We start from the raw sequence: 15,718 nt of genomic DNA, 5'->3' as shown, positions 1-15,718 counted from the left end.
CAGGCTAATGCAGTACATTTAAATTAGTGGCTATCAAGTGTAAGTAGACTCAATGTTCCAGTAAAGATAGGGCGATCTTTGCCCTATCCAGTCATTCCCAGTCCTAACAGCCTTGTCTCGTTCCTCCAGGGAGCTTGGAACACCACACTGGAGAAGCTCTTAAGAGCCCTCATTTATCCGACTGTCAATAGCAGGATGAGTTCTTTACTGAGAACGCGGTCTGTGATGTCTTCTGGGAAATGTAGTCCTGAGCTGGGTCACTTGCTCGGGTTCTTGCCTCACTTCTGTAGCTGGAGTAAAGATCCACCCCCACCACAGAGCTGAAACTGCTTAAGTTTCAGAGACTTCAAGCCTTGGATCCTTGGGAAATCCCCCCTTTAGAAAACTAATTGTCTGTTCTCTAGTTTCAACTGATCTCTACTTCCTCTCTCGCACACTGAAACTCTCCTGCAGACTCTTGAGTAGCACCGCCTTCTGGGAAATGTAGTCCACTATAAAAGCTCAGCCACATGGCGGAAGTGGTTGGAAAGAGGTTGTTCCGGATCATCTCAGTGCCCTACCCGACCTAACCCGGTACTGTCCTGGTCGGTATTCTCTGGTCGCCCGAGTTCGAAGCCGTGAGATCGCAGTTTATACTTTTGAAGTGAGTCTGCCCTTGGTTTTAAGTGCTTTGTGTAAATACAGGCCTTAAGGCCTGTATTTGTTGGTTCCTGGCTGCAGGCCGGCTTTAGGGGGACCCACCCGGTTTCCGGGATGGCGCTAGAGGCTTAAAGAGGGACTAAGGCGGCGGGAGTGTGACTGCATGGGCGAAAAGGTTTTTGGAGGATGTGGATTGTACAGGAGAGAGAGAGAGAGAGAGAGAGAGAGAGAGAGAGAGAGAGAGAAAGAAGAAAGTCAGCAGAATGTGGGTAGTAGGTGGTTACCAGATCCTCTAGTCTTGCAACGCAAAGTCGGGGGGCGGGAGGTGCGGGACATCATTTATGTCAAGTTTATTTGAAAATTGGGGGGGGGGAGGAGGAGAAAGCTAAATAGTAGAGACGATAAGGATTTCTGTGTTCAAGATAGATCAACTTACCAATCAGCATGACTTTTAACTGTAGTTAGGAGTTAGATATGGTGACCCACATCTATAATTTCAGCACTCGAGCTGCGGAAGCTGGAAGTCAGTGACTTTGAGGACAACCGTGGGAACATAGTGAGTTCCAGGCTACGGGGACCCACATAGTGAAATCCTGTCTCAGAAATGTATGAGTGTATAGAAATTGTATTTGAAAAAACGTAATTACTGTGGGTTCCTACTTTTGTGTCACACCCTCCGAGTAGCCATTTAGCCTTGTTTAGGGAACTCTTAGAAAAATCTTAGCCTCTGTTGACTACCTCTAGAGAAGTCAGAATTTGAAGTTCATGATTCTGGGTGATCCACTTCAGGTTCTAAAACGGCAACTTCCTCAGCTCTAGGCTTTTATGTCAGGAAGCAGACATAGTGAGCACACGGAGTCTCCGTTGTACCCCATCTAAACCTGTCCAGTTTATAGTTACAAAACTAGTCCTCAGTGTGGTGGATTTAGAAGGTGGGGGCGTTTTGAAGGTAATTAAATGGGAGTAGTGCCCTGGCTCCCTGGAGCTACCTGCCTTCTATAGGTAAGAGTACAGTCCAGAGACTCCATCTGTGGACCGGGGAAATCGGTTTTCACTAGACACCTAATCTGTCAGTGCCAAGATAGACTGTTCTGCCACCACAACTGAGAAATAAGTTTGTTATTTATAAGCTAGTCTCTGGTATTTTGCTATAGCAGCTTGAGAGGGCTAAAATGGACTTTAATACTGCACCTGGCCAGTTCCTGCAGAAATTATTTGAAGTTCCTGAAATGTACTTTGTTTTTTTGTTTATGGTTTCCAGAGAGAGCGTTCCTCTTTTTTTTTTTTTTTTTTTTTGCTTGGTATGGAGGAATCCACAGAAACGCCTTTCTTCATGACATGAGGAACTCTTTCTACTGTCCTAGTAAAAGGGAGTGTGGGGTGAGATAGAATTGGGGTGATTAGTCCCGGGGTGAGGTGGAGGGGTGGATGTGGAGGTTTGAAGATTATTGAACCTGTTGATGGTAACATCGAAGAGTGAGTAGCCTAGAGGCATGGCTTTGAACTTTGGACAGAATTTCGTTTTATTCATCTGTCTAGAGCCGTGGCTACTCTTCAGAGACTCTGGGTTCAGTCCCTAGTACCCACACTCATAACTGTCCATAGCTCCAGTTCCAGCAGATACAGTCCCCTCTTTGTGACCCCTCAGGGCACCAGGCATGCACATGGTACACAGACACACGTGCAGGTGAAACACCCATAAGCATAAAATAAGTAAAGCTTTTTCAAAAACAATTCTGAGCATAAATTCTCAGGCAAAAGTTTTATTGGAGGAGAAGGGGTTGAAGAAAAGGAAATAAAAGGCACTTGTTTGGAGAAGCTCAGGCTGCCTGCAGAAGAAAGAAAAAAACAACAGGCATCTTACCGGGTTCTCGAAGAGACCTAGGGCATCAATTGTGGACATAGCGTTTTTAAAAATTAAAGGCTGGTCGTGGTGGTACACACCTTTAATCCTAGCACTCAGCAGACAGAGGCGGGCAGATCTCTGTGAGTTTGAGGCTAACCTGGCCTACATATCGAGTTTCAGGACAGCCAGAGCTCCAGGGTGAGACCCTATCCAAAAAGAAGAAAGGAAGGAAGGAAGAAAGAAGAAAGGAAAAGAAAAGAAAACAGAAAAGAAAGTAGCCAGGCGTATCACACACATTTCAAATTCCAGGACTTGGGAGGCAGAGGCAAGTGGGCCTTTGCATTTGAGACTAGCCTGGTGTACTTAGTAAAACACCATCTTTAAAAAAGAAAAATCTCTTTATGTTTATAAGAAGGTTTTGCCATGTATGCTTACAGATGAATGGCAGGCTTGTCCTGTAGCCGGTGGGTTCTGTCCTTGCGATAAGAGGATATGAGGAAAGTTTATTCCTTACCCTATTAATAAGGTAGGGAGGGAGCTTCCTGGGTGGGTCGCAGGCCTTACAAACTGAAGGAATGAGGGTCTGCCATGATCCCTGTGAGTGTCTCTCAGGGGCATTTCAGTTGTCATTATTGTTGGGGTGTGTGTGTGTGTGTGTGTGTGTGTGTTAGTCTCACTATGTAGCAGCCCTGGGTAGCCCAGAACTCTTTATGTATATACCGTGCTGGCCTTGAACTCCCACATATTTCCTTACCACGTGAATAGGAAATGCAGCTCACACTCATCTGTATATGCAGCCTGAGGGCCTGGGAAAACAGGTCATGGGATGTTTCTCCCAATTCCACCTTCCTTCTTCCATTCTGCAGTTTGTCCAGAGTGCCCGGAAGAGCTGAGAAGCATGGCCGTCGTGGACGTCAGCACCGTATTTAAGGTGAGGTGAATTTCTCCCGACAGCTCTCTTCTGGTTGCTAATTCCTGAAATGGACTCTCACCCCCATTGTCATGGTAACCATGGAAGGTCTGAGCTTTGCCAGCATAATTCTTTCTCCGGTGAACTATAAGGGACTGTCTGTGGTTGTTCTCTTTTCTTTTTTCTTTTCTTTTCTTTTCTTTTCTTCTCTTCTCTTTTCTCTTCTCTTTTCTCTTTTTTTTTTGTTTTTTTTTGTTTTTTTTTGAGACAGGGTTTCTCTGCATAGCCTTGGCTGTCCTGGAACTCACTCTGTAGACCAGGCTGGCCTCGAACTCAGAAATCCGCCTGCCTCTGCCTCCCGAGTGCTGGGATTAAAGGCGTGCACCACCACGCCCGGCTTCTTTTCTCTTGTTTCTTTCTTTCTTTTCTTCTTTTTCTCCTTCTCCTTCTTCTTTTTAATAATTTTAAATCTTACTTTATGTGCATTGGTATGAGGGTGTCAGCTCCCCTAGATCTGGAGTTATAGACAGTTGTAAGCTGCCATGTGGGTGCTGGGAATTGAACCCCATCCTTTGGAAGAACAGCCAGTGCTCTTAACCACTAAGCCATCTCTTTCCAGCCACTGTTTTTCTTTTATTTATTCAAGCATCCTCCAGGCCTTGTAAGGAACCCCAGTTCCTAAGTGTTCATGAATTTACTTCGTTTTCCTATTCCTTAGCTTCATGATCTGAAAGTAGAAGAAGTAATAGCATTTACTTTAGATTAGTTTTAACTAAATTGATGTGTGTAACAAGTTGAGGGCCAGCTTCGTTCAACACAGCAGGGGCTGAAGAGGAGGGGTGAAGTTGACAGACACATGGACACGGGAATCTTTTGATAGTTCAGACAGGTTCTCTTTATTTTTAGTGGGGTCCAGGAGTCACCCCACAAACTGCAAAAACACTGATCTCAGTCTGACAGGGATAGTTTATTGGGCGCACACCCTAAGACTGACCAATTAAGGCCATTGCTCAGAATTCGGGGGACTGAGGCTATGACCCCAAATGCTCTTTTGTATCAGCTTATAAAGGCTAAAGCCGCAAAAACTACAATGAGCTCATAAGTAGGTGCTGGAAGTGCCACCTGATGGTCGTCCCTGACTGAGGCCAGTTTATGCGTAGCAGTTCATATTGACCTTTAAGTTGATGGATCCCAAGTGAAGCCTGTAGTTGTGGAATTTCCTAAGATTAACAAACCTCATAACCAACAGAACATAACAGGGGATGTGGTCAGCATGACCCTGCTCTGAGTCAAGTTATTTTTCTGTGTCAGTGACAGGCAGGCATGTTTTACAGCAGCAATGTGAAATAGCTTGCAGGCCTGGAGCAAAATGGCTGCAGCTATGCTGGCAGGGTAGGCCTCAGTAGTTTTTCTTCTAAGCTTATATCCCCCAGCAAAGACTTTCAGGCAATGTATAAGTTCCAATGTGGCTACATTCTATTTTTCTTCAAGTGAATGATTACAGTGAGTACAAGTAAAAAGCCAGTCTGTTTCTCAGACTAAACATTTTACATATTACAGGTGAAAACCAATTGATCCGCAAGGACCCACATACACTCATGTCTAAGCAACTTGTTATAGATTAACAACGTGTAAGCAAGGTGTTCTCAGCCAGTTCTCTTACCGGCAAGCTGCATTTTGTGGTTGCAGAGAAAGGCTCGATCATTTTTATTATTTATCTTTGGATCCATCATTTAATTATGTATCTCAAAAAGTAATCTTATATAAAATCTTAATCACAAATCTAAAGTTTTATATTAAAAAACAATCATTTTCCTTTAACTTTTTTCTAAGCCCTCAGGGTGCACCCTACGCATTTAAAATTTTTTGCTAAATCATAGGATCAGAAAGCCGAGGGCATAAATGGCTACAAGAAATTAACCATTGATCTTAATCACCCACCCAGCTTGATCAAGAAAGGCACGTCCGCTAGTGATAACCAGGCTTGCTCAACTTTCAAACATGAACCTTTCTGAACTTCAAATTCTTGCCCAAGATTCCCTACATCAAAGCAACTAACATGAACATCGTAACCTTTCCTGCGGAGTTGGAGGACAAAAGCCAGTGCCGGTGTGATGCCTACACCGACTTCTGTGCTCCGGCTTTGGAAGGAAGGAGGTAGCCTCGGCTGGCATTGCTGGTATTGCCTTGACTAATCCTCCCGCCTACTTGCAGAGGGAGGAGGGGACAGATGCCAAAGGGAGCCGGGAGTCAACTGTCCGTCTTGCTTTTAGTTCTCCTACAGGCAGTGCTTTTTTATTTTCTAAATGCCTCAGTATCCCTTCTCCCCAGGAGTGTGCCCATGGCTATTTTATGTCTCCCTATTACTATTTTAATCATAGCCAAAGTGCTTCCACTTGAGCGTGTCAAGTTCGGAAAACAGGTGGCCTCAGCAGCAAATGGCTTCATCCTTCCGGGCAGCTGCAGTAGTTAAACCAAGACATTTACATTCTCTAACTCTGAGCCTCTCGAAGGGCCCCCAGTGCAGTGCTGGATGCCTTCTACCCTCGACTGCAATGCCTCATCTGTGGGTTTGAGTTTGTTCTTGTTTTTCTTACTGGAGACTGAGTGTCGTTGTGTAGCCCAGGCGTCCTGGTTAGTATCTATGCCAATCTGGCACAAGATAGACTTGTCAGAAAGGAGAAAATGCCTCCATAAGGTTAGAATGTAGACAAGCCAGCTGGGCATTTTTTAAATTAGTGATCAATGCGGGAGGCCCAGCCCACCGTGGGCGAGGCCGTCTCTGGGCTGGTGGTCCTGCATTCTACAAGAAAGGAGGCTGAGCAGGCCATGGGAAGCAAGCCACTAAGCATGAGCCCTCCATGACGTCTGTATCAGCTCCTGCCCTGGCTTCCCTCAGTGATGGACAGATACCTAGAAGCATGGGGAGTACACGCCCTCTTTCCCAAGGTGCTTTGGTTTTGATGTTTCATCACAGTAATAAGTAAAATGGCCAGGTATCTAGAACAGTAACCAAATCTCCTCACTCCCTGTCAGCCCTCCTCCCAGTCCAGCCCAGCCTCTTGAGATGTTTCTCCCAGCCATTCCTCCTTCAGTTCCCCAACAGTGTGCTTCAACAGTCTCTTCTGCCTGTTCTCTCAGTACAGCATCTCCAAACTATAACAACTGTTCTAGCCTATCTGCTCAGCTCAGTCTCTTAACATCTTCTCCACCAACTGTCTTCTCACTCTGCTAGCCCCATCCCTTTTTTCTCTGCCTCAGCTGCCTTTTTGTGTAACCTATACCTATCCTGTTCCCAGAAATCTGAGCGGCAACCAACCCTGAAGGTCATAGAGTCAAGCAGTTTTAACAATGAAAACTTCCTAAAGGGCCAGTTGACTAGCAACTGGGGATCCTTTAAAGGGCCAAGTGCACAAGATAAATTACATTACAGTAATATGAACCCTAATTAAGACCCCACGAGAATGAGCCACTTGGCTGGCTCGACTGGAGTGAGTCTGTGGTTGAATTTGCAGGATGGAGAGAAGCAGTTATCCTCCAGCTTGTGAATTTATTCCCAAAGAAGGCAAATTAGAAAAGAGAAATTTGCCAAGGACAAAGTAGCATTTGTGTCATCCTTGTGGGAGCCTAGACTCAGGCTTGATGTGAGACAGCATGTCGGGAGTGTGGCCAACAAGGGACAATTGGCGAATGCCTTTTCCGCTGGAGTTTTTGTTGGGAGAACCTGCTATGGCTACATCTCATTTATGTAACTGACTCTTGGGCCTCCTAGAAGTCAAGCTGGAACAGGCCAAGGTCTCAGGCATACAGTTAAAAAAACAAAACAAAACAAACAAACAAAAAAAACCAACCAGAAAAACCCACCTCATCAGGCTGGACATTCAAGGGCTCAGAAATGATTTCTCGGGGGCCAAAGGCCACTTCCTTGACATGTTCAGTTCCCCTGTGCTGGGAAGGGGATATGCCTTGCCCTGGCACCCCTTGAAGAAGGAGCTTCAGTGTTTCCCTGAAGTCTTCCCTGCTGTATGTGTTACCTCATGCGTTCATTTCAGGAGTTGGTGGTGTTCAGGGACGTGGCTGTGGAGTTCTGTAAGGAGGAGTGGGAGTGTCTGGGCCCTGAGCAGAGGTCGCTATACAGAGATGTGATGCTGGAGAACTACAGCAACTTTGTGTCCCTGGGTAAGTTCATCTGTACCTCTCCGTAAGGGCTAGGGATGAAGGCCTGTGGGAGGGAGATAAGTCTACCACATGCAGCCTCAAACTATTGAGCCTTTTCTATCCCCTCAGTCATGGCTTCACAGCTGGTAAACAGCTGCCATTGAGACACATACTTTCTCAAGATACTTTCCTGCTTCTTTTAATTTTCAGTGATTCCTGCAAGCAACAATTATTTTCTAAGGTGCTTGCTAAGTGGTGGCTTGCTCACTGTTTTGTTTGTTTGTTTGTTTGTTTGTTAGTTTGCATCACAGTCACTCTGAGGATCTGCAGTTTGTTTCAGGTTAAGTTAGTTCTGTGATGAATGCCTTTTGCTGTTGAGCTTGTCTCTGTATTTGTTTTTACCGTTCTCTTTCTTTGAGTAGGACTTGCCATTTCTAAGCCGACAATTATTTCACTGCTGGAGCAAGGCAAAGAACCCTGGATAGTGGAGCAAGCGGGATGGTACCCAGGTGAGGAAAGACGACTGCATGTGGTGCGCAGATAAATACGTAGGCGAAACACAGATGCGTGTTAAATAGTGAGGAAGCACATGGTTCTGTTCGTCTCTGGTACCCGTGTCTGCTCACACTGATGGGCTTACTTTCTTTCAGATTTGCTGTCTGAAAATGAAGCTAAGAGTTTGTCTCTAAAGAATGGCATCTTTGGAAAGGAATCGTTAAAATGGAAAATAATAGAAAGAGTTGGTAGTTCTTGCCTTGAGGAATCTTGTTTTGGAGATGATTGGAAATGCAAGGGACTCCTTGAGACAAAACAGGAATCTACAGAGGAATATTTACAGGGAGTGACAGACCCGTTGGAAGAGACGTCGGCCAAATTTGTTCAGCCTCCACCCATTGCTCTGAGTGAAGTGATGCATTCCGAAACAAAACTCTCTGAGCAGGACGCAGGCGAAACCATCACTCAACAGGTGCGAATTCCTACCAGTGACAAACTTAATGAAATGTACGAGAATGCCTTTATCTATTACACAGGTGAGATGAAGCGACAACAGGACTTTGCTGGGGACAGATGTGATGAGCTAAAGGCATGCAGCAGAGGGTTCGCCTATGACTTTCAGCTTGCCCCGTATCAGATCAACAAGAAGCCCTACCAGTGCGAGATCTGTGGGAAGATCTTTGAGAAGCATGCTTACCTTGTTCAGCATAACCGCTTTCACACAGGGGAGAAACCCTGCGAATGTAAGGAGTGTGGGAAAGCCTTCACCAACTGCTCGCTGCTCGTCCAGCACCAGAGAGTTCACACGGACGAGAAGCCCTACGAGTGCAAGCACTGTGGGAAGGCCTTCCTCTACTTCTCCACGTTTTTTCAGCATCAGAGAACCCACACCAACGAGAAGCCATACGAATGCCACAAATGTCAGAAGGCCTTTAACAAGAGTGCCAACCTCACTAGACATCAAAGGATCCACAGCGGCGAGAAACCCTACGAGTGTAACTTATGTGGAAAGACCTTCACCTGGGCTTCCAACCTGAATGATCACCAAAAGATTCACACCGGCGAAAAACCTTATGAGTGTAACTACTGCGAAAAGGCCTTTCTCTGCCATTCGGCGTTCATGAAACACTATAGAACTCACACAAACGAGAAGCCCTACGAGTGTCAGGAGTGTATGAAGGCCTTCAGGCAGAAAGCCCATCTCATCCAGCACCAGAGAGTCCACACTGGCGAAAAACCTTACGAATGTAAGGAATGTGGGAAGGCCTTCGCGTGTCCTTCCTACTTTAACAGACACCAGAGGATTCACACTGGAGAGAGGCCTTATGAGTGTAAGGAGTGTGGGAAGGCTTTCATTGATTGTAAAACCCTCATTCTGCACCAGAGGATCCACACTGGCGAGAAGCCCTTCCAGTGCCAGCAGTGTAGCAAGGCCTTCAGGCAGAGGTCCCACCTGACGCAACATCAGAGAATCCACACTGGTGAGAAGCCCTATGAGTGTAAGGAGTGTGGGCAGGCCTTCACTCGGCTCTTACAGGTAAAGAAGCACCAGAGAGTACACACAGTGGGGGAAATCCTGTGTATCTGAACACTGCCCTCTATTTATTGAAAATCCCTTATTCAGCATCTTCACAGCCATACAGAAGATAAACATTAATAAATCGGAAATGTGGGAAACACCTTTATGTGTCCCTCAGCTATCCAGACTGCTAGAAAAGCCGCCTGGAAGTGAAGGGTGTGAAACAACCTCTCATACTGTGCTTCACGTTGTGCAATTTATACTATGATCAAAATAGGAAACTCCTTATTTTCAGCTATTCGTTATGGAATAGAGCTTGTCAGAGAGAACCATCTGATGACTGTTCTATTTCTTTCTTTTTTTTTTGCTTTTTTTTTTTTTTGCTTTTTTCTTCTTCTATTTTTGCTTTATAACCTACTGTTTATTGAGTATTAATTCACATAGGAAAAATAAAAATTAAATTATGAATAGAAATACTAATTCTATTACCAGTAGAAGGGTTCTATTTAATTATAGCTATAGACAGTACCACATAGAGAACAATGGTGTGCATGCTGTTAGTGTAGGAGTTTCACATGCATCGATTGCTGACTGTATTTTATTAAGTTGACTTCAGCCCTGCTGCAGATTGCTGCCTTTCAGCTGGTAGGATGGTTATTTTGAGGACGGGATGAATCAGTAAATGGGGTCTTTGGCATAGCTGCTAGACAGGATCAGGAAGGATTCGGAACCGTCCTCTCATGATGGTCTTTGTTACTATTTTTGGAACATTCATATCCACTTTATTCATGACATCTCCTGTCAGTACTTATCCCATGCCAAAGCCTTCAAAAGGAGTTCCGGCGTGACAGTGATTGGAACGGAACACGAGCAGATTTCCACTTCGACTTGAGTTGAGTCTGAAAGCTGACCCTAGCGAGGCCACATGGACTCACTGCTCAGGGTGCCCGGCACAGCAGAGGACAGTCGGAACTGTGCAGGACAAGAATTGGAACAAACTCATCATCTGTCACCATCACCAGGTGACTCTCAGTCATGTGAAGAATGCAGTGTGAAAATACAGCTTGCTTCAGTGTGGAAGAACAGCAGCTCTACGCACTAAAGCCTGGCGTGGTTCATTTGAATAGATGCTGTCCAATTACACACCTCCTCCCCCCAAAAGCAATAAATCTTAGCGTTGGCAGCAGAAATACACATTATATACAGTAATCAATGAATTTAAAGAAGTTTCTAAAAACCATCAATAAAATGGATAACGGGACTTTGGGAGATTTTTCCAAATCTGATACATAGACTAGGTTTCCCAGGGCCTCCGGGGACATTGGGAAGACACACACCACCGTCAGAGCTAATGGGAGGTAGAGCATTCCCAGGCAGAAGTAGGTTTGTTCGGTTGGCTTTGGTGGGTTTTATTTTAAGACATGGTCTCTCTTAAACTTGTGTCAATCCTCCTGCTTGAACCTACTGAGTGCTGGGATTAGAAGTGTGAGCTACCACACTGGCTTGAACTTGGAGCCTTGAGCCTGCTCAGCTTGGTTCTGCCCTAGAGCCTTTTATTCCCCGCTCTCTTTATTCTGAGGCAGGCAGGGTCTTGGCTAAATGTCCTAGGCAGGCTTTGATGCCATTTCAGTAGCCTCTCAAATAGCTGGGACTATAGACCTCTGTCACCAGGTACAGATAGAAAGTTTGACTGCTATAAAATAATGTATTCTCCAGATTTCAAAATCAGGCAGCAAGCAAAGGCAGTGAACATGGAATTTGCCAGTGGGAAATTGTGTGGTAGAATGGTCAACATAAATTGTATCAGAAACTCCAATAACCTTTTGAATAGGCTGATTGCTGTAGTTGAAAGGAAGGTTTTTTTAAATTTTTTAAACAGAATTTTTTCTTCAAAGGTTTATTTATTATATGTAAGCACACTGTAGCTGTCTTCAGACACTCCAGAAGAGGGCATCTGATCTCATTACAGATGGTTGTGAGCCACCATGTGGTTGCTGGAATTTGAACTCAGGACCTCCTGAAGAGCAGTCAGTGCTCTTAACGCTGAGCCATCTCTCCAGTCCCCGAAAGGAAGCTTTTTTCTCATTTAAATGGAATACTAGGTTGGTGTGGGTCATATCTGAAATTATCCCTGGCAAGGAGACGATAATATTGCTGTGGCTTCAGATTAGCCTGAGGTCCATAGGGCAGCCCCAGCTTAAAAGTGGGAAAGGGAAGACAAACAGTGCTGCAGAAAGATCAAAACTGCTGTTGAGATACTAACCAAAGGAGTTCAAGAAGAAACAACAAAAAAAATGGTTTACCAAAAAATTAGGGAAAAAAACCCATAATGTGTGAAGATTCATTAAAAGGGTCAGGATGCTTTTATTTGTATGTAACCTGCAGCATGGGCTCCATAAAGAAAAAGCAAAAGTTAATCAGAACTACAAAGAAAAAAGCCAGCTTGGACTTTAACATGGCTCTCAGGCAAAATCAGGACAGCACATTTGAACAAAGACCATTGAAAAGTCTAACACACACATGGCCTCTCGCCAACTTACAGAATATTCTTTTCTATAAGAACTTATTTCTTGTGTCTTAAACTTCAAGTCTGAATCAATATCAGTCGGTTCTAATTTATATAATGCATTCTTACACAAGCCTAGAGATGTCGCTCCATATATCTTGAAATATCTTAAATATCCTAGAAACAACCATTAGTTAAAGAAAACTTAATGGAGCTGAGAGGAAGTGATAGTTTGTGATATGCAGTCGTGTGTAGCGGACAGGGTTTCCAGGAAACAGGTCCGTGAGGAATTCATTGTCTCAAGATGATAGAGCATTTTAAAAGGTGGGAGCAAATGTAACACGTTAGGAATTTAGCGGGAAGCAAAAGTTGATACAAGTTTTTAAGCAGTTGACATATTCTGGGACAATCTTTAGCTGTTAAGAAGGAATTACGTTGGTAGTGATGTCTCTCACATCTTTAATCCTAGCAGAGGCTAGATGATTTCTGAGTTCCAGGCCAGTCTGGTCTACATAGTGAGACCCTGTCTGGGTGAGGAAAAATAAAAGTGGAGGCTGTGGGGATCACAAGGCATAGTTCCTAAGGCTTGCATTCCAGCACTCAGGAGTGTAGGCCCTGAGCAGCCTGGGCTACATAATGAGACTCCTTCTCAACACTGAAACTGAATCCTACACATTATTGAAGAATGAGTCCTTTAGCACTTCTAAGTGTAGAACGTGGAATATGTTAGAAAATAAAGACTAACATCCTCATTCATAGTCCTTGTCTGTCTAGTGGGGATTTGGCCTTAACCACAGTTAGTTGAATCAAACCCTTTCTGAGGTATGTAGAGACCCTTTTCTCCCTTGAGATAGAGAACGAGGTGATGATCTTTGTACATATTAGCTTCTATCTGCAGATGTATATTAAAGGTTCATCCCTGGGTTGGAGTTGCTACTTTCTAGTATATGTACATTTACAAAAGGCCAATGTTACTAGCTTTTGGTTCTTTCCCCAGTGTTATATAGTGCCCCTAACCAATAATTTTTCTGACACATTTTTGTTTGTTAAAGCTTTGATTTCGCTAGTCTGTTAAGTAAAAAGTGTTATGACAGTTTAATTTGCATTTTTCCTGCTGTATGTAACTTGCATCTGATGCCATATTTTCCTATTTTCAAATATTACATTTTCTGTGGAGTGTCTCAATACCATTTCCTGTTTTCCTGATGGCTATGTAAGACTTATAATCCTCTTGACTGTGTTTATACCAGTTTTATTTTTTTTATGCCTGGTTTGGATTTGTAGACTTAAGCAATTCATGATTGGAAGGCATCTGTCTTGGTGTTAATGCTTGTAAATCATTTTTCCCCCATTCCAATATATTTTCCAAAATCCCATGCTTTCCTCTCATGGTTTATGATTTAAAAATGTCAATACAGGACTTGGAGCAGTTTTGGCTATGTCGAGTTGGGGGGGGGGGGCTACCTTGTTACTCTTCACAGATGGCAGCTTGGCTGTCTGAACACTTGATCCTATCATTTCAATCACAAACTCATAAGCTGGGTTCCTATATTTTTGGACGTATCCCCTCCCCTTTAAAATTCGTTTTCATTTTGAGATAAGTCTTGCTATTTAGCCTAGGCTGGCCTTCACCTCCCGATCCTCCCCGTAGCCTCCCACATGCTGGAATTACAGATGTATCCCACCACGCCCAGTTGGATTCTATCTGGCTGATCTATTGCCTCCTTTCCTCTCTCTCTGCTCCCTGCTCTTCCTTACCCCCTACTCCTCTGTTTATGATTTTATTTTAGCTGGGCATAATGTATACACCTTTAATCCCAGAACACAGGATGCAGAGGCTGGTACATCTCTTTGAGTCTAAAGGCAGCTTGGTCTCCACAGAATTCCAGGCCAGCCAGGGCCATGCAGTAAGACTACAGTTTCATTATGTGTGTGTGGTCTGTGCCTGTGAGGGCAGGTGCTATCAAAGACATGTGTGGCACCAGAGGCATCAGCCTGCCTGGAGCTGGAGTTTCGATGGCTGTCAGTCAGGCACAGGGGTGTTAGGAACCAGGAACTGGACTGGGTCCTCTGCAAAAGCATGCTCTTAATCACTGAGCTGTCTCTTCAGCGCCTTCTTGTGTTTTGAAACCGGGCCTTGCTCTGTAGTTTTTTGTCTTGTATTTTATGTGAATCAATGTTTTGCTTACATGCATTGCCAATTGCCCATAGAAACCAGAAGAAGGCATTGCATCCCCTGGTATTGGAGTTAGAGACAATCGTGAGGCACCATATTAGTGCTGAGAACTGAACCTGGGTCCTCTGGGAGGGCAGTCAGTACTTTAAGCACTGAGCCACCTTTCCAGACCCCTCGATTATTAAATGCTATAATATTTCATCCTCATCCTCATCAGTGTTAGAAACCTATCAGAAGACAAACTACCCAATAACCCAGTGTGGTATCTCATACCTGTAATTCCAGCTGAATGGAGAAGCTGAATCAGCAGAATCACAAGTCCAGGCCAGCCTGGGCTGTTGTTCAAATAAACAGCCCACCAATGTCAGGCTAAAGGGCCCCCCACAAACCAGATCTTGGAAAAAATAGGCATCAAAATGAAAGAAATTAACTATAACTCATTAAGAATCTATGTATATGTGCTGTTGAGACTAAATTAAACGGACTATAGAAAGCTCTTCCTAACATAGCTCTCTTAGGGTTTTATTCACCATGACCAGGGCAACTTTTATAAAGGAAAACATTTAACAGGGGCTGGCTTGCAGAGGTTTCAGTCCACCATCATCCTGCGGGAAAGGTGGAGGCATGCAGGCAGATGTTGTGTGCCTTGAGCATATGTGACCTCAAAGCCCCGCCTCTACAGTGATGATACACTTCCTCCAATAAGGCCACACATAAAATCACTACTTGGTATGGGCAAGCATCCAAATGCATGAATCTATGGGGCCATACCTATTCAAACCACCACAAGAACATAAGAATAACATGAAAACCCAATCGATTATTCTTTCAGAGAAGCCCATACCTGCGATTTCAGGTGCCGTCATTCGGAGCCCCTCTCCTCATGCTACAGCCTATATTAAACCCCAAGCCTAAAGTAATAATAATAAAATAAAATAAAAAGCCTGGTGGTGATAGCGCACGCCTTTAATCCCAGCAATTGGGAGGCAGAGGCAGGCGGATTTCTGAGTTTGAGGCCAGCCTGGTCTGCAGAGTGAGTTCCAGGACAGCCAGGACTATACAGAGAAACCCTGTTTCGAAAAACAAAAACAAAACAACAACAAAAAAAACACAAAACAAAAACAACAACAGCAACAACAAAATCCCAAGCCTGCTTCGTTAAAAGAAAACCACACCCGAAGTGGTGGTGTACACCTTTAATTCCAGCACCACGGAAACAAAGGCAGGTGGATCTCAGAGTTCCAGGCTAGCCTGGTCTACACAGATTCCAGGCTAGCAAGAGATATAGAGAGAGTTTGTCTCAAATAGAGATTTAAGAAGAAAGAAAAACTGGTGAAAAAAAAAAAAAAAAAAACTCAGAGGGTGGGGGTGTGGTGGTGTGTGCCGTTAATGTCCACATTCGGGAAGCTTACTGGAGAATCACTTCAATTTCAAAGTCAGCCTGGTGTCCACAGAGAAATCCAGGGTCA

At 44.3% G+C, this 15,718-nt stretch overlaps 1 protein-coding gene across 1 annotated transcript; it reads left to right on the top strand.

The window, feature by feature from the left end:
* The first annotated feature begins 522 nt into the window (after positions 1-522).
* On the top strand, positions 523-13,493 carry LOC147003349 (uncharacterized). The gene is made up of 5 exons (XM_029479642.2): positions 523-643; positions 3,352-3,416; positions 7,448-7,574; positions 7,976-8,062; positions 8,204-13,493. Exons 2-5 carry the CDS (start codon positions 3,384-3,386, stop codon positions 9,634-9,636), a joined length of 1,680 nt encoding a protein of 559 aa, XP_029335502.2. The 5' UTR covers positions 523-643; positions 3,352-3,383; the 3' UTR covers positions 9,637-13,493.
* Positions 13,494-15,718: the final 2,225 nt, after the last annotated feature.

This window comes from Mus caroli, unplaced genomic scaffold, assembly GCF_978045245.1.
Source record: "Mus caroli unplaced genomic scaffold, Mus_caroli_1 scaffold_8, whole genome shotgun sequence".
NCBI classification, from domain to species: Eukaryota; Metazoa; Chordata; class Mammalia; order Rodentia; family Muridae; genus Mus; species Mus caroli.
This window is presented reverse-complemented; position numbering and strand designations above follow the sequence as displayed.